Source organism: Oncorhynchus mykiss, chromosome 7 (genome assembly GCF_057628025.1).
Source record: "Oncorhynchus mykiss isolate SJ-2025 chromosome 7, ASM5762802v1, whole genome shotgun sequence".
NCBI classification, from domain to species: domain Eukaryota; kingdom Metazoa; phylum Chordata; class Actinopteri; order Salmoniformes; family Salmonidae; genus Oncorhynchus; species Oncorhynchus mykiss.
Genome location: NC_143028.1, coordinates 31,256,980 through 31,276,234, shown reverse-complemented (window position 1 = coordinate 31,276,234; position 19,255 = coordinate 31,256,980). Strand labels below are relative to the sequence as shown.

The 19,255-nt window shown below is 41.2% G+C and overlaps 1 protein-coding gene and 1 pseudogene across 2 annotated transcripts in view; one reads left to right on the top strand and one right to left on the bottom strand.

Moving 5' to 3' along the window:
• Positions 1-2,856, top strand: part of LOC149982512 (uncharacterized) — a 31,229-nt pseudogene extending 28,373 nt beyond the window's left edge. Inside the window, exon 10 of the transcript XR_016497495.1 lies at positions 1,179-2,856. The product of XR_016497495.1 is annotated as an uncharacterized LOC149982512 (transcript). The remainder of the gene's footprint in view (positions 1-1,178) is intronic.
• Positions 1,979-7,436, bottom strand: LOC110527691 (uncharacterized). The gene is made up of 4 exons (XM_021609132.3): positions 7,268-7,436; positions 5,698-5,762; positions 4,927-5,140; positions 1,979-4,645 (listed from the first exon to the last, which is right to left on the bottom strand). The coding sequence occupies exons 3-4, from the start codon at positions 5,080-5,082 to the stop codon at positions 3,899-3,901; spliced, it is 903 nt and encodes a 300-aa protein (XP_021464807.1). The 5' UTR covers positions 5,083-5,140; positions 5,698-5,762; positions 7,268-7,436; the 3' UTR covers positions 1,979-3,898.
• Between the last annotated feature and the right edge of the window lie 11,819 nt (positions 7,437-19,255).

Below are 19,255 nucleotides of genomic sequence, written 5' to 3'. Positions count from 1 at the left end.
AGGGGAGGGTCTGGGTGGGTGTCTGTCCACCCCACTCCACCCTAGTCCTTCTCCGCCTCTCTATTAGTCTCCGTGGCCTCTTAAGAGCGGCGACCCTCGCCACCGACCTCGGACTGGGGACCCTCGCCACGGATCCCGAATGGACGGGAGATTCCGGCAGCGCCGGACAGGCGGGAGACTCCGGCAGTGCCGGACAGGCGGGAGCACCTGTAAGGAGGAGACAGAGAGACAGCCTGGTGCGTGGGGCTGCCACAGGGCCCACCAGGCTAGGGAGACCTACAGGAGGCCTGGTGCATTGAGGAGGCACAGGATGGACCGGGCTGTGGGGGAGCACTGGAGCTCTGGTGCGCAGCCTTGGCACCACTCCTCCAGGCTGGCTGCCCACTTCATTCCGGACCCTCCCGAGTGCAGGCACAGGTTGAACCGGGCTGTGGGTAAGCACTGGAGCTCTGGTGCATACCACTCGCACCTCTCCCTTCGGCTCAATACCCACATTCGCCCGGCACGGGCGGAGCACAGGCATAGAATGCACTGCACCCTCCCAGCGCCTTGGAGACACAGCACGCAGCGCCAGCGCAGGATACCGTGGACCGAAACGGCATACTGGAGACCAAACACGCTGGGCTGGCACAACACGCCCTGGCTGGATGCCTACTCTCGCATGGCACTTGCCCACCGGGCAATGAGCGCGTACTGGCGACACCGTGCGTTTGACCGCATAATACGGTGCCTGACCAGTACTGCGCTTCTTCCGATAAGCACGAGGAGTGGGGCAGAGTCAGGTTGGAGACCTGAGCCCACTCCTCTTCTGAGGAGTAGTGAGAAGGATCGGAGGACCAATGCGCAGCGTGGTAAGTGTCCATAATGTTTAATCAAAATGAACACTGAAATACAAAACAATAAACGTGAATCAACGACACAAACGAAACAGTCCCGTGTGGCACAAACCCTGACACGGAAAATAAACACCCACAACTCAAAAGTGAAACCAGGCTACCTAAGTATGATTCTCAATCAGGGACAACGATTGACAGCTGCCTCTGATTGAGAACTATACTTGGCCAAACACAGAAATCCCAAATTATAGAAAAACGAACATAGACAACCCACCCAACTCACACCCTGACCACTCTAAAACAAAGATATAATAACAGAACTAAGGATAGAACATGACACAGTTAGCCTTGGCTGAGGGAAAGAACCCTGAACCTGCCCCTACGAAAGACAAGAAGTGAGAGAAGGAAGACAGACAGAAGCAGGAAAATAAGAGTAGAGGGAGGTAAGATTTCAATAATTACCTTAATGGAGAATAGGATCAAGATATGCACTAAGAAAGAAATATGAGAATAACTTCTGTAAGACAAGTCTATGACTGGATGAAAGACAATGTAATGTGGGCTATGAGGAAAATGGGGGAATTGAAAAGGTGTTGGCTTTAAGGACAGATCAGTAAGCAAAGACAGGAATATTGAAAACTGTTACAGCATATTCTGACATCAGAATAGTTCTACATGTCTGTTCTCAAAGTAGAAGGTTCTAGTAGCCTGGTAGAAACCAGCCTGATAGCTGCTGGCATTCACCATTCTGTTTTACTGCGCCACATCCATCATGAAGTGAAATAAAATGGTGAAGGCAACGATCGTGCTGATTCCACCAGGCTAAGGTTCTAGAATCTAGTGCCACTATGCAGAAATCAGAATAGGTCAGTGTGTGATCAATGTCAGGTTTGGGTAGATGTTTAAAAATATAATACTATTGTTATATTATAAAAAACATTGTTTAATATCCCCCTTACCCATTTATTCAATCAAATAAATAGCATGGCTACAAGTAACTTTTTGCAAATACCGTGGAAAATGAATTCAGAAAAAAAAAAATTCTAAGCATTCGTTTGGACCTTAATATACACGCATCTCACTTTTCTCTCTCTCGTCAACTGACCGGAGTACGTTCAAATAAGCATTTCAAGACACTGAAATTGTTTTAAGGATTTATTAGAAAATGTGAGCATATAATAAAGTAAATACAATATAATGTTTCATGTAACAACAGAAATAAAATACATGGATGTTAGTTTCCTCTAATTCAACCACCAATCGATACATATTTTTTATAATAAAATTAAAAATTAATATGGGTACAGTAAAGGGTGTATATATTACAGTATAACTAGGTATAATACATGGTTATATCAAATATATAGGTGAATCAGGGTAGCTCTACATTGTAAATATTACTACCTCCAAATTCAGTCAATTTGATAGAAAAAGGTCAGTGTAGAAAGAAGAATAACTGGGTCCTAGGTGTAGAACTATCCATACACACTAAAGCTGCAGCGGGTTATACGAAAGTAGAAATTGAAAAACTACCAATCATCATTCTCACATACTCACACTGCACTGAGTACTGACAAACTTTCCTGAGCTCCATATTTCCTCATAAACTATGCAAGAAATATTATCTCTGCTGGCCTCTGTTCAGGATTTAGGATTCATCTTAGATTTTAGAGGTTGGCAGATAAGGGATATCCTGGGATCCAAACTGATTTAGCTATGTTTCATTGTTGTTTCATTGGGGAACAATGGTAGGCAAAGCATTCAGTCGGATTTAACCAGGCTAGATAAAGAATAGGGTGACAATGAAATGCACTCTCCGCGTTTCCGTTCCACACTCTACCGTCATACTAGGGATGAGCCCAACTATGTTTTTCAGAATCAATTCATTGATGGTTGCGTTGGCAGAGTAGTCCATAAAACTCCTAGCAATGGTAAATATCACAACGCCCTTGATCAATTAATACAATAATCAAACTCATCCCTAGTTCATACAAATCCATTCACTAGGCTGAATGATCTAAACCACGCCCAATCAGTCTCATATGGCATGCAACAGAAAATGTAATTGAGTGTTTGTTGATGAACAAGCCCAAGTTGGTCTTCCGTTTGGTGCCTAATGAACACGACCCATGGAATGCTTCTGATGGGTGTTGGTTTACAACTTTCATAGATAGAAGCTTCCAACCAATTCCTTCATTTTGGAAATGACGCTGGTGCCCTCAATCACTCAATTGAATCTAACTCATCATCCCCTACTTCATACTGAACAGATCTATGTTGGATAAGCGAAAAACGCCATAATCAGGATCGAGCTCATCATGGCAAAAAAGTTTTAAAGCGCTTTGCAACAGAAAACCTCTATCAGCGTTTCTTATTGGAGGAGTCCAGGTAGACCCACATTCTCTTTCCATTTGATTCCTAATGAACAAGTCCCATGCAATGCTTGCGATGGGCGTTAACTGTTGATGCTTCCGATCAATTTCTTAATTTTGGAATCGATGCCCTCAATCAATTAATTGACTCTAACTAATCCTTACAGTACTTCAAACTGAGCACTTCAGTAGACTGAATGAGCTACACAAGCGTACAATGCTTGTGATGGGCACTAATTGCTACCCATCTAGTTGAAATGTGCTTCCTAAAATCCAGCCCTACATAAATACAGTACACTAACGTCTCAACAGAGGCATTGCATGATCCACCTGCCATGTAAACCGTTTTCTCCATTTCCTTTACATGCTGTCTATCTCTCTCTCTACATTTGCCGCAATGCTGCAGTTCCTTCTCTCCATGGTTTTCCTTTGACTTGCTCGTTCTTTCTAACTTTCTTTCTTTCTCTCTCTCTCTCATAGTTTTGAAGAAACGTATAATTTAAGTTTCTTCTCAAAACACGTACGTATCTTTTGGTTTCTTTCTAACCATCATCTAGAAATGCATTTCATGGTCACCCCAATGTTCACCCCTCACCGCGAACCTGCTATTCCAAATGTTTATGTTCTGCCTTGTGCTACTTCTGTCATCCTGCTACCTCTCATCCCGCTCTCCTCCTTGCTTTTCTTCCTTCACTTCTTGGTGTTAACTAGTCTCTCTATCAGGGCTCTGCGTGTCCTCTGCACCTCCTCTCCCAGTCTGTCTATCTCTGCTTTTAACCTCTCGTTCTGGTCCGTCAGCTCCTGCACCTTCCTCTCGTTCTCCTGCTCCCTCTCTCTCCTGCTCTTCTTCGCAGAAGAGGAAGAGGAGGATGAGCGCGAACCGGTGGAAGGGAAGGACAGAGAGTTGCCTCTCTTGCGTTTGCCCAGCCGAGACAATGAGAAAGCGGTGCTAGTAAGAGAGGAGACAGGAGAGGAAGGAGGAGAGCAGTTGAGAGAGGGGGAAGGAGAGGCGGCGGAGGAGGAGCAGGAGGGTGAGTCGGGGACACATGGGTGTTCATCCTCCTCACTAGTGGAGGGAGACGCAGGCTGTTGGACATTGTTGGAATGATGATGATGGTAGCTACTGTCCACCATGCCCAACCCACCCTCACTCAGCAGCTCAAAGAACTCTGGGGGTAACAGGTCCCCTCCTCCCGAACCTCCCGCTCCATCTCTCCCTCCCTCTCTGTCCCTAGGCCCCTCCGTCCTCTCCTCAGCTGGATTCAGACACAAGGCGGTGGAGGAGGGGGGAGGATGGGTAGGAGGCTCCTCCGGAATTGTGACCCTCTGGACACCCTCTCCTCCGCCCCATGCCTGCCCTCCAACCCCCACCCCCACCCCGTCCGTCAGCCATGTCAGGGAACAGCTCTCCAGGACATCCAGGAACTCTGTCTCTTTCTATGAAGAGAGATATAGAGAGGAGAAAGAAGAGGGGGAAGGAAGAGTGAAAGAAAGAAGAGAAGAAAAAAATAGAGGAGCGGTTATGTCAAAGACCCTTCTTACATCAGCACTCTTGAAAGAGTTGCATCATGAAGAAGAGAAGACGAAGAAGAGAAGATGAAACAACATTTTTGGATAACCAACAACCGATAGAAAAACAAAACACAATCAGTCATCGATCACTTTGTTCATAAATCAATCAATATTTTAAAAAAAATCTAATTATAATCCCAACTGACCTCTGAGCAGGGAGGGGCGCGAGTCAGCTTGGCCCCACCCGTGTCTGATCCCAGTATATCCTGCAGGTCCTCATACCACGCCTCCAACTCTGCACCACACAGCGGCCCCACACCAGGGGGGTACGGAGGGGGCAGGTGAAGCCACTCGGTAGTCATCTCTGTCACTCAGTCGCACAGATAGTCTTTCACAGCCACACGCTGGTACACACTGGACCTGGAATGGTGGTGGAGAAAGGAGGAGTCGGTTTTAAAATAATGTCGAGACAGGAGGGTTTGGTTTTAGAATGATGAAATAATTATTTAATATAGCATCTTTAGTATGAACCGTTATGGGGTTTCTATGCAGTAGGCTAGACATCGGGATCGACATATTACCAAGAAAGCTGTATGTGAAAGAGCTGTGCAATAGAACTGGCTACGTTAGCATGTTGTTTGTAATTATCAATTGTTGAAGAAAAATATACAATCGAACAAAGTACCGGTATTATAATTTCTATATTTAGTGAAAAAAATCCACTTTTCATGAAATTGTAAAATAGTGACACTCTTTGGACAAATGGCTGTACTGCATGAATCAATTGATGATAGGATTCTATAGCCCAAAACATGAGATGTTGTGATGACTACATTTCAAACATTATCAAGTTAAAATCTAGAAAATAAATGCATTGATATAATATAAATATGATGAGGTTAACTTGACATCCATAGACAAAACATCCATAGACAGAACACAGAAATCTAAAGAATGAATGAGGAAATGCGAATCACCTTTTGAAAGTCTCTTATAATCAAGTCTGGCAATTGGTTGTTGGTGATAATTTGTCCCAACAAGTCTAGAAAGAAAGAATTCATGACATTAATTATTGGCAATTATTGTAACAAATACATAATACAGTGTGATGAGATGTTAGAATTTGCTTAAAGGAACATATTGTATAACAGCAGCCATAGGCATTACGTCTCCTCAAATTAAAGCTGATGCAGTCAACTTGATAAAACAACCTGCTGACAATACATTCATAAAAATGTTGAATAGGCCAATACAAATGATTTTCTATAAAGAAAACGAACGCAATAATTTGACAAACTAGTGTACTGGCTTCACGTGTTCTGATTATATTTTTTTAGGGAAAATCACAACAAAATCAGGTCATTGATTTGCCTCATGTAAACAAAGACTCCGTAGGTGTTCTAGGGCGCCCTCTGTCTGTCAAGGTCCACAATTAATTATATTTCTATCAAAACATCCTTCCTTGAGTTCGATTTACACTAGCTCATGAAAAAGAAAATATATAATTGAAATCCAATTTTCCGAGTAGAAGATATTTGGTCTAAAAATACAGTTGTATCCTTAATATTGAATAGTTAACGGTACTTTGAAACCACTTGCTAAACACAGGAAATACATGGCTGTCTGACCACAACAGACATCGCGCAAAGAAAGTCGTTATTGTGGTCAGAGAAACTGGATTTAAAGTACCTTCAACTCTGCCACAATCAATAAATGCAGCCCAATTCTTGACGAATACTTTTATGATCAGTATCTATTTATTCTTGAATGTATTGCTTGACGAATACATTTCAGAAAAGTGACATTTATGCAACTGTAGGCTGTGTTTTTTTCTCGGATGTGGTCTCAGCTCGCTCTCCATCCATCCAGCCAAGCCAAGGCATTACGTCATGGAATCAAAGTACGGGACGATTGAAACAAAAGCAAGGGTGAAAACTGACACCTCCAATGGGTACAGAATACTGGGATGGGAACACAAAGCTGTTCTATTCTATTCTACAGGAAACTCAATGAACTCAAAATAGCAAGACGTGCGACCTTATTCTTCTTTGTCAATGCAGATAAGTGTTTGTTTTATTTAATTGGCTATTAATAACACATAGCCTATATACTATCTGGATACATGACATCCAATACATTTATCAAACAAATACTTTGTCTTTGATAACAGTAGTCTACATAAGTTAATAAAACCGAAACAAAAGTTTGCAAAACGTTATGTACGCGTTTGACAGCTCAGCTGTCACTGATATCAAACTTTGGTAGAGAGATAAAGCTCGTGGTAAAGAGAACGCAACTTGGGGTCAAAGTCAAATAAGCAGATAAATGCCTCCCTGAATCTTGAATAAAAATATAACAACTGTCAATTATAATTGAACTAGAGCAACTGCTCTCCTATAACAGACATGGGAAAGTTGCCAAAACATGCACATTCCTATTTCTAAAGGAAAGCCAGAGACGATCAGCTGCCAAATTAAAATTAGAACTCTTGTAGAAGGCATTCAACAACTCTTAAAAACTGTAGACAATAAAATAAAATCCACTTACCCTTTTTCTTTTATTATTTCGCTTTCTTGACTGTCTTGGGTTCGGAGTATGTATATATTTTAGTTGAGATTGGTGATAGCTCATGTTAACCATTGTTCGGCTTAGTATAGTGAATGTGATTTTTGGAAACTCCCGGTGGTGTTTATATAAGGTGAGCCAACCGAACTTAATGTGGATATTTTTTTTTTACACAACCAAACATACCATTAGCTGACGATGAAATTACTGACATCCAGATGGTCCAATCATAATCTACGCGCTAAAATATTTTGCTTGGTGACATCCAATGAGTAATTATCTTCTACAGTGAAGGCGGGCTTTAAAATGCGTTGCTGGTTGTCTCCGTCGTAGTTTATGTGACCTGAAGATGTGATGCAGTCATAAGACGGCCAGGACGAATTTGGGGCGTATGGGAGTCACATGAAAGGAATGATGCAATGCTTGGCAACAAATTTCTAGTCAGTGATAAGACCGGGAGAACCAGAACATGTTTTATTTAAGTCTCTCTCTGGCTCTAACAAATTTTTTTTTAAATACACTTATGCAAGAATATTTTAGAATGTCTAAGCAAAGTTTTTCTTACACATATTACACTAGAGGCTATTTGTAATTTCTGTTCAGTTATATAGGCTAGTGAAAAGAATAAAGAAAGCAAGTCCGCTTGGAATAATGGCTTATTTTCTATGTAAATCCAATAATTGTGTGGTTTTTATTTTCCATTTTTGATATAGGCTTGATCTCACAATTCTCTGGTAGCTCTATTGTGTCTTTATTTTTGGGGACCGATTGTTTTCTTTACGCGCGTGAGGGCCACATTGTACAGTAGGCCTTTAATCAAGTCTGTGTGTCATGTTATGTGAAATGCTTTGAAGTTCGACTGCTATCCCCCAACTGTAGCCCTGTCTGTGTAAATAGTGTTATTTCTCAAGAGTAGGCTAGTATAGCCTGCTGCAACATTTGAACTTCAACATATTTTTATTCCTCAAATGAAACAACGCAATATAGCCCATTTATTGCAATAAGTGACAGCCTATAATAATTAATTGTTTGTTTTCTTTTCTTTTATTGCACGTTTATTCTAAAGGAACATAATGTCATTCGGATATTCATTTCAGAAATGTAATTTATTGGAGTGCCTGTGCGCGCTATCAAAGCAACATCACCACGCTCCGATTCAACATGTCGAAAGCAGGTTTCTAAATTGGGCGTTCCCAAAAACTCCTCTACCGCATCGTTTCGAGGATGATCGTAAACAGGCTACAACTGTACAAGATAAAAGATAAGACACATTTTTATTAAGGTTAACCGTTTAAAGCCAACATTCTCATTCTAATAAACAATCGCTCACTTCTTATTCTATTTCATGTGTCATTTCGTCTTTGGACACTTCACGTCGAGAAATATTCAAACTCCGAAGGACAGATAAAGTGTTTAAATCCATGTTTATCAGCCTAGCAACAGCAAGCCTAGCAACAGCGCCAAGTGGGATGAGACGCGTCGCGTGCGTGAGTAGCGAATAGAAAGCTCCACGCGCTGTCTCCAGGAGCAGGGTTAAAGCGCGCGAGGAGCCTTGGTTACCACGTCACGACTTGAGGGGCTGTTGCTGAGTAGTTGAGCGGAATACTTTCTCTGTCTAATGTTTATTGAGTCCCGTCGTGTCGTGTGTATTGTATTCATTAGTGGGATAAAGGACACAGGGTTGTTGGCACAGGCTGGGTTTTTGTTACGATCGTCTAGGGTGGAATGGGTATGGAGGCAACAGTGTTTATAAAAGCAAAACACAAGTTTAGACTACACCACAATGTTATTCCCTTCATTTATCTAAATTGCTAGTTCGATAATTATAATAAAAATAAATACTATATGTAATTCTCATAATCATAGGCCTAATAACAATTCAATAATAATGTAGTAATACTAACATTCCTGCTAAGGGTGCTTTACAAACAAAGGAAAAATTAAACAAAACTGGGAAATGTTATTCACAAGAGAATCAAAAGGTGGGAGGCATTAGAGAAATCAATAAACTACAAAATTGTACTAATAAACATTATGAGCTTTTTCGTATTTTGTCGCCCAGTGTGTTTATTTTCTAAGAGGATTTCTTTAGCTACATGAATGTGTCATTAGCCTCTGCCAAGTCCTTTCTTATTATACCTCAGTGGCCAAAAGGTTTTCAGGGGAATGGAAAGGAAAAGTGGGATACCTAGTCAGTTGTCCAACTGAATGTATTCAACTGAAATGTGTCTTCCGCATTTAACCCAATCCCTCTGAATCAGAGGTGCGGGGGGCTGCCTTAATCGACACTTACGTCTTCGGCGCCCGGGGAACAGTGGGTTAACTGCCTTGCTCAGAGGCAGAATAACAGATTTTTAACTTGTCAGCTCGGGGATTCGATCCAGCAACCTTCCGGTTACTGGCCCAAAGCTCTAACCATTAACAAGGTGACACCACTGAGGTGTAATAATGCCACGTTCAAGTGCTAGTCGGAACTAGGAAACTGAAATGTCCGACTTGCTAACTGGTTAAACGCAGCACGTGTATAACTACAACAATTTAGCAAGTCAGACATTTCAGAGTTTCCTATTTCCGACTAGTACACAAACATAGCATAAGAATGGGGAGACACCTATAGAGTCCCACAGTGGAGATGTCATAATACCCATAAAACCTAGCGGTCAAACAGAAATGGTGCCAATAGTTTTTCCACCGTACATTTTTCCATAAGGTATATTAGAAACACTTAAAATAAGGGCTGTGTTTCGTGTAGGCTCACCCCGGCGTGAAGTTTTAAGCATGTAAATCTCTCTTGGACAAGGTGACTTTTATCAGTATATTCGGCTGTATATACTCTCAGATTCGAAAATGCTGATAAGCATCAAAGTCGAAATCATGCAAGACTACAAATCCCTGCAAGCTCCTGCAGGTCATCTCTAGCTGACACCTTTGCTAACAGGCATTGAGTCAATTTAAAACTTGCACAAGACAGTTAACAGAATTGTCAATTGAAAGAAATGTAGCCATTTTATGAATTACTAAATGTAGCTAACATTAGTTAATAATCCAGAGATTTTAACCTTTGCCTCGATTCGGCAGTCTCATCCAAATCACCATGACATTTGTAATTTTTTTATGACAACCAAATTAGCAGCTAATTAGCATTTCATTTTTGGGGTTTAATACAGGCGAATATATTGATGAAAGTCCCCTTGTCCTAAAGAGATTTACATGGTTATCAAAATGTCACGCCAGGGTAAGCCTACGCGAAACACAGCCCTTATTATAAGGGTTTCTAAAATCCCTTATGGGAAAAATGGATGGTGGAAAAACGATTGGAACCATTTTCTTGTTTGACCACTAGGGTATATGGGTATGACGACTCTGTGGTACACGATACTGTGGTACGCAACACTCAATCTTAACTCCTACACCACATTTATTGCATTGGTTGAACAGTGCAGAAGAGAACCTCCCGCAACTGTTTTTTTCTTCTTAGTTTCAGGCATTTCTTTTACACCTGCTACGTTAGGTTAATGTGTCATAAACGTAATACCAAGAGGAGTTGCGTCAAACAAAGTAAATAAAGGATCACACATGTTTACCACTGTGTTAATAAATGATCTATAAAGAAAATACATTGATATGACAGGTGATATTAATAGGTTTATTTATTTTTTCCTTTTGTGTCTTTTTTTGTGACCAACTTTTTATTGTCTTGTGACTTTGACTAGACCTTGCACTGACTCTCTCTGACTGTTGTCATTTTGTATGAGGTAGGTCTAAGTACAGTCGTGGAAAAAAGTACCCAATTATCATACTTGATTAAAAGTAAAGGAATGTTTAATGGAAAATTACTCAAGTAAAAATGAAAGTCACCCAGTAAAATACTACTTGAGTAAAAGTCTAAAAGTATTTGGTTTTAAATATATGGAAGTATCAAAAGTAAATGTAATTGTTAAAATATACTTAACTATCAAAAGTAAAAGTATAAGTAATTTCAAATTCCTTATAATAAGCAAACCAGACAGCACAATTTTGTTTTCATTATTTGTATTTATGTCATATCAGATGCAGTAGGGATGACCAGGGATTTTCTCTTGATAAGAGTGTGAATTGGACCAGTTTCCTGACCTGCTAAACGTTGAAAATGTAGCGAGTACTTTTGGGTGTCAGGGAAAATGTAGAAAGTACATTCTTTTCCTTAGGAATGTAGTGGAGTAAAAGTACAAGTTGTCCAAAATATAAATAGTCAAGTACAGATACTCCAAAAAACGATCTAAGTAGTACTTTAAAGTATTTTTACTTCTGTACTTTACACCACTGTCTAAGTATAATGACACTGTTGTATGGATGCCATCGGACTTTTGCAAAAGCACTTACTATCTCAACTTGTAGCAGTATTGTTCGAGAGGGGTAAAGATGAAAAAAAAACAATTGTTCGTGTGCCAGGCAGGTATTAACCCTGCCGAAAAGAAAATAGTAGGATAGATAGAGTACTGCTACCAGACACAAACACATCAGCAGAAGAGACTGCCTAGAATGTAGCCTGTTTACCAGATAGCCAGTGGAGAGAAAGGATAAGACACACCATATAAAACACGTCACAGCAAAGAGGCAACCCATCCAATAATACCTCATACAAGAATAATGGCAGAGCAATTTAATGGCGACTTCATAGAAACAATTCACAAGAAAGAACCCAGTCATAAACCTTAAAGAATTTGCAATATTGTGTATTACCTCCCAGTGGAGGAGTGAGTGGGGTGTGTATGAGTGTGTTCATAGACAAAACAAAGAAGGCCTTAAAATGTTAAAAAATATATATTCTTGGCCAAATGTCAATAGTCCCACACAAAATCAATACAGTTAAAACAATAATAAACTCTCACACAACCTCCCTTTAACTAAAATGTCAAACGGACCTACAGTGCATTATTAGTATACCAAAGGCACTGAACATAAAAGGGAGCGCAGCACAAAGAGAGAAATTATTTCAGTGTAAAGTACTGAAGAAAGGGATAAAGACAGATGGTCTTAGCTGTTGCATCCAGGCTTCAATGATTATCTTCCCCGTGTCCTCCAAACAGACCAAGTGGTTCGTCCTTTAAAAGTTGCAGCATACTGCGTCGCAGCTTGCATGGTGCCGCATAATTCTATGGCACGTTATTTAAGTGTGAACCACTGGTGCCATTAAATCCTAGTTCGACCACCAGAGGGCATCTTTGAGAAGCATTTGATAGGCTTACAGTACTGGGCTATTTAGCTGAAGAATCCCTGTGTCGTGCGGGCACGCAGGAGACCGGTGTTCAATTCCCCACAGGGAGGAAGGAGTAGACTGTCCTTGTAAATAAGAATTTGTTCTTTAAAACCTCTTGAAACTAGGGGGCACTATTTTTATCTTTGGAAAAATAACGTTCCCAAAGTAAACTGCCTATTTCTCAGGACCAGATGCTAGAATATGCATATAATTGACAGCTTAGGATAGAAAACACTCAAAAATGTCCAAAACTATAAAAATATTGTCTGTGAGTATAACAGAACTGATATTGCAGGTGAAATCCTGAGAAAAATCCAATCAGGAAGTGACCCTTATTTTGAAACCCCTGTCTTTCTATGCATCCCTATTGCCCATTGAAAGGGATATCAACCATATTCCTTTTTCTACGTCTTCCCTAGGGTGTCTACAGCCTTTAGACGTAGTTTCACGCCTTAATGTTGAAGAATGAGCGTAAACGAACACATTGCGTAAGTGGCCAGCTGATGGCGTAAAAGAGAGAGGTAGCCATTTTTTCCTCCTGGTCCTACTCCCGGTCCTACTGAAAAGCCAACTGTCCCGGTTGATATATTATCGATTATAAAAAAACGTTTGCCATGTTTCTGTCGATATTATGGATATAATTTGGATTTGTTTTCGGCGTTGTCGTGACCGCTATTTCCAGTGGATTTCTGAACATAACGTGACAAACAAACAGAGGTATTTTGGGTATCAAAGTAATCTTTATGGAACAAAAGGAACATTTGCTGTCTAACTGGGAGTCTCGTCAGTGAAAACAGCTGAAGATCATCAAAGGTAAACGGTTAATTTGATTGCTTTTCTGATTTTCGTGACCAAGCTTCTTGCTGCTAGCTGGACATAATGCTATGCTAGGCTATCAATAAACTTACACAAACGCTTGTCTTGCTATCGCTGTAAAGCATAATTTCAAAATCTGAGATGACAGGGTGATTAACAAAAGGCTAAGCTGTGTTTCACTATATTTCACTTGTGATTTCATGAATATGAATATTTTCTAGTAAGATTATTTGACCAATGCACTATGCTAATTAGTGTAGTTGCTGACAATTCTCCCAGATCCGGGATGGGTAGTTCCAAGAGATTTGCCTAGTTATTTAAAGGTTACACTAAGAGCATAACATTTCTACACCCTAATTGTAGTCTAACCAATACCCAAACGGAGATTCAGTCAAAATAAAAATCTCATTAATTTATCAAGACCGTTGTAGGCTATTGCTTCAACTCCTATTGCTTCTAACTTCAGTATGCTCTTTAAATAAATAAGATCTACACCCCTTTTAACAGTACATTACTCAACACTAGTGAGACTCATGGCGCCTACGGTACCTACAGTATATCGAAAAATATAACGTGACTCTCCGCCAATAATTACATATAGAGGATTGGAGGATATTTCTGTAATTCAGTGATATTTATTCCCATAGTAATTCGTTATGGATCCATAACTAAATAAACGTCGACATTTTGAAAGAGTATTTTTATAATGATTTAATTATGAAAGCATAAAGATGCCATTATTAGTTCAATTTGTTTTAGTTTGAACGTGCAGACTGGCAATAAAAACAGCGGGAACGTTTCCCTAGTCAGCTCCATTATTAGTGCAATGCACCTTAAAGTGTTGCTCTGTGCTATCCAGTGTGGCGGGATGGGGGTTCACCCCCCCTCCTCCTCCCTTCCCCATGGCTTAGGTCGGTCTTCTGTGAGTGGCTCTGCGGCCCATCCCGTGCCCCCTGCCCTCGTGCCTTGAACATTGCACGCTTTGTTGATACAGCTGGAGAACTGCAAGGTAATCCCATTGTGCGCCACTCGGGAGCCATGAACAACATTTATTGTCCTGCTAATAACAGGGTTAATAATATATATGTGAGAATATCCAATGGGCTTTTATATAATTCTAAATTAATAATAATAATTGCTTTGTTTAAAAAATAATATTTTGGAGATGATTTCGTTTTCAAATAACGTAAAAGGAGCGAGAAAAAGGCCATACTTGAACATGGGATGAGACATTGTTACTCATTTGGAAATAAAGCAAGTTTGTTATTTAGGATGATTTATTTCTGTTTTTAGAGGGAGAGAAACCAAACACCTACAGTCATCTCATGGGTCTCTCATTCGAGGCCAGCACATGTATTGAACCAGAATCTGTAGCAACACAGCTTGCAATGCTATGCAGTGTCTTAGACCGTTGCGCCACTCAGGCGTTGTACAACATAACTGGTCTACAGTACTACAGTAAGAGCTAAATAATCGTAACAAAATAAAATAATAAATATCTTAGTGCAACAACAGTTTTAGTAAGTAATACTGAAGTCGTGCACATTTATCAGTTTCTATTTACGTTTATGTCACCCATTCATTGTCAGTTAGAGACAGTAGGACCCAAACGTATAATCAGTGTTCTAACTCCCCTTTGCGGTGTTCTGGAGCAATGAAGTGGTGATGCAGGGTACTGTACTAAACCACAAATGACCTCTAAGTCCCATAGCATAATCACAAAACTTTTAGTAGAGCAACCACTGTAGTTTGCATCTGGAAACTAGCTTTCCATCTCGAAGCTAGCTTGGCAGTGAACTGCTTGGACGCCATTGACAGATGATGAGAATGGACACAGATATGAGACTGTTGTGGGAAACACACGTCTAGTCTATGTTTGTTTTAGTTTCTGAGCTGCCGTTTTTTGGCTTTGATTCTGCTGGCCTCCACTCTGACTAGCAAGGTGTGGTGGTGTTGGACTGCATAAAATGCTGGGTAGTCAGGTGAAACGTTGTAACTTTGCAAGACTCTGTCCATCTGACCTTTTAGTGGTCTTCCCAGGTGGAGTTCGGCGGGAGTGAACCCAGAAGTCTCCTGGACCGCAGAGTTCAGTGCAAAGCAAAACTCAGGTGTGCCAACAAAACCAACATTATTACAGTAAGTAAGCGGTAGGTAACTGCACACCTGTTCACACCCTTGCACTGTCTACTTTGGGCAAGGTGTGCTTGTGTGCTGATCCCCCCACGAATGAAGCAATCATCCCCTTCAAGGATGCAATTTACCCTCTCGGTCAGGTTGGTCTGAGGATGGTAGGCCGTGGACAGCTTGGCAACTACACCCCTGTAGGTACAGAGCTCTTTGTAGATTCCTGAGATGAACTGCGGACCTCGGTCAGAGAGAATCTGGTTTGGAATCCTGAATCTGGTAAAAACCTCCATTTACAGAATTAGAGCAATGGCGGATGCAGTGGCTTTGCGGAGTGGAAACAACTCCACCCAGTGTGTGTAGTAGACCACTAGCACCAATAACAATTCATTCCGGGTCCCCTGGCTGGGAGGAAAAGGCCCCATGGTCAATTCCCACCATTTCATTGGGATGGTTCACAATGGTCTGCTGCAGTTTCCCGGCAGGTCTGCCCATGTCTGGTTTGTATTCCTGGCAGACTTCACACTGCTGTACAAACCTTTTGGTATCGATCCACATGCCTGGTCAGTACACCACCTCCTGTAATCTTCTGTAGGTCTTGAAGACTCCAAGATGGCCACTCATGGGGTTGGTATGATAAGCTTGGATCATCTGGTCAGTCAATGTAGAGGGGATGAAGACACAGTAACGGGTGCTGTGTGTTCCATCTCCTCTTGGAGTATTTTTGATGGTGGCATCATTCTGCTGTGCTCTCCCCACACACTCATAACCTTATACACACACACACATATCAATTGTTTGGCTTACTATAGCCTATAATAAAGCAAAAAGAAGAGGGAGCTCAGGTCCTTGAAACTGCAAAGAGAACAGAATTGCAGAGTGCCTCTTCAGGTGCATTGTCAGTGGAAAGGATTTTCCAAAGTTCACTTCTCAGCGACCGAGCACGCCTGAAGGAAAACTCCCAAGGAATAATAGAAACTTGAAACTTTGAATTTGGTAACAAGTCCCCAAGCGAACTCGAAAGCAGGTGAGAGGGCGGGGGATACCTGGATCCTGTGCAACACGCACAGGAGCCAGGAGAGGTAGGAGGAGGAACAAAGCACTGACGAGTGCCGAGGATGCCATGGACAATATGGTAGGATCTCATCATGGGATCTCTGCATTCAAATTGCCATTGATAAATCAAATTGTGTTCATTGTTTGTAGCTTATGCTTGCCCATACCATAACCCCACCGCCACCATGGGGCACTCTGTTCACAACAGCAAACCGCTCGCCCTCATGATGCCATACACAGTCTGCCATCTGCCTGATACAGTTGTAACCGGGATTCATCCTTGAAGAGCACACTTCTACAGCATGCCAGTGTCCATCCAACGTGAGCATTTGCCTACTGAAGTCAGTTACGACATCGAACTACAGTCAGGTCAAAGCCCTGGTGAGGACGACAAGCACGCATATGAGCTTCCCTGACCGTTTGTGTTGAAATTCTTTGGTGGTGCAAGCCTACAGTTTCACCAGCTGTCCGGTCTCAGACGATCCTGCAGGTGAAGAAACCGGATGTTGATGATCCTGCAGGTGAAGAAACCGGATGTTGATGTCCTGGACTGGCGTGATTCAACGTGGTCTGCAGTTGTGAGGCCGGTTGGATGTACTGCCAAATTCTCTACAATGATGTTGGAGGGGGTTATGTTAAAGAAATTAACATAAAATGATCTGGAAACAGCTCTGGTGGACATTCCTGAAGGGTACCTAGTCAGTTGTACAACTGAATGCATTCAACTGAAATGTCCGCATTTAACCCAACCTCTCTGAAGCATGCCAATTGCACGCTCCCTCAAAACTTGAGACATATGTGGCATTGTGTTGTGACAAAACTGCACATTGTACTGGCCTTTTATTGCCCTCTGCACAAGGTGCACCTGTGTAATGATTATGCTATTTAATCTGCTTGATATGCAGATTAATAAGGATGTAAACAAATTTGTCCACACAATGAGAGAAATAAGGTTTTTGTGCATCTGGAAGGTTTCTGGGATCTTTTATTTCAGCTCATGATACATGGGACCAACACGTGTTGTGTTTATATTTTTGTTCAGTGTACATCAGGGTTTTAGTAAATACACTTGAAAGGTTGCTAAAAGATCCAAAGTTAAATTTCACTGTATTTGAGCTGCACTGTAGCCTAGTTGGCAATAACGGCATGAGAGGTGGAAACCTTACCAAAAGCAAACTCTGTGCCCTACTATATGAACTCAAGTGATGCTTTTTATAAGGGTCTATGCTGCTCTCTGCTGGCCACTTTACACCATTACAAACAGATTGTAACTAGACTAGAGCGCTCCAGTAAAAAGTTGCGGGTAACCACAGATCTAGGATCAGATTAGTCTAGTCTGGCAGATGCAGTCTGTGCACAGTAGCAATGTTCTGTATTTTTACACAAAAACATCAAGTCAGAGGACTTAATTGTCATGGGTCTTTCAAGGTATAAATCATCATTTAAACAATGCGAGTAATAAGTAGAATATGCCGAGTTTCTCTCCCTCTCAAAAAGTGAGTGTAGTTAAAGCATGTTTTATTCAGATATCCCATCACCTGGGTCAGGTACAATTACAGTCCATCGTAAGCAATGACACAGTAGATTAAAATTAGTTTTTCTGTGGCATTTTAGTCTGTCATAATACAATAGTTACAAGCAACTGAGCATGAAACATTAAGTACACAAGTGTATTTACAAGCATTCCTTCATGACTTCAGGCCCCCAACACACACAGGTACTGTAGGTGCTCCTGCTGCTACACCAGTAGGAAGATGGATGACAATGCACATCCCAATTCTCCACCCTTCTGCCAGTTGCACACTTCCCATCATTGGTTTGGTGTAGGCATTGGCTGGAGGAAGTTTCCACCATTGCTATATCCATGACGGGAAGTGTGCAAGTGCACATTTGGGAGAAGAGTGGACAATTGGGATGCAACCGATGGTTAGTTTTTGTGCAGTTGTAGACATGTCCTTTCTTAAACATGCCATTTCACCTTTGTTTTTGTTGTTGTTCTGAACACTTCTCAAACCAGAGCCATATCTTTACATTGAGCTCTGCCAAAACAGGAAAATAAATTGACTTAGCTGAATGAATGTTGTTGAAAATACTTAAACCGTGTGGTTGAAGAGGTTGAAAGGTTATGGATCCATTTTCATTGAGAATCACTTCAGTCTAAAAGCAATCAAGCTTTGAAGGGAACGTGAATATTAAGTGATGTGTGTGTATATAGTGGGAGTCTGTGGAGCCATCTTTAGTCAAAAAAGAAAATAGCTGAAGCTTCTGGGCATATGGCCCAGCGCCGTTAGGGTTTGGCCATCATTGTAAATAACCGACTTGCCTAGTTAAAGGTTAAATCAAAAATATAACGATCTACGCATGTATTCTCTACTTTACTCGTAGAGAACAGGCTACTCAGGTCGAATGGTGCTTGTTTAGTAAAGTTTAGACCAATGTCTGCAAGGTCACATAATATTCACAGTAATCTACATAACAGAACCAAACATAGTAAAACGTTATTGTAAAACAAAAACACCATGGCATTTCTCTCACGGCCAAAACTCAACCGCGCGCGCCACTAGACAAAATACACAGGCAGGCTACAGTTAACACCATCTGATCTAAAATTAATTCCCTTTGCATCATTCAAAACGACAGGCTACTTCAAAACACTGTATAACTCAAGAACACCTAAATGCGTATACTCATGAAACTGATCAAGATCAAATGGTTACAATGCAGAAGTATGCCAC

Coding starts and splice junctions, on each gene's coding strand:
- LOC110527691 (XM_021609132.3), bottom strand. CDS start 5,082: ATGACTACCGAGTGGCTTCACCTGCCCCCTCCGTACCCCCCTGGTGTG. Junction 4,646..4,926: donor GCGCCCCTCCCTGCTCAGAG/GTCAGTTGGGAT, acceptor CTCTCTTCATAG/AAAGAGACAGAGTTCCTGGA.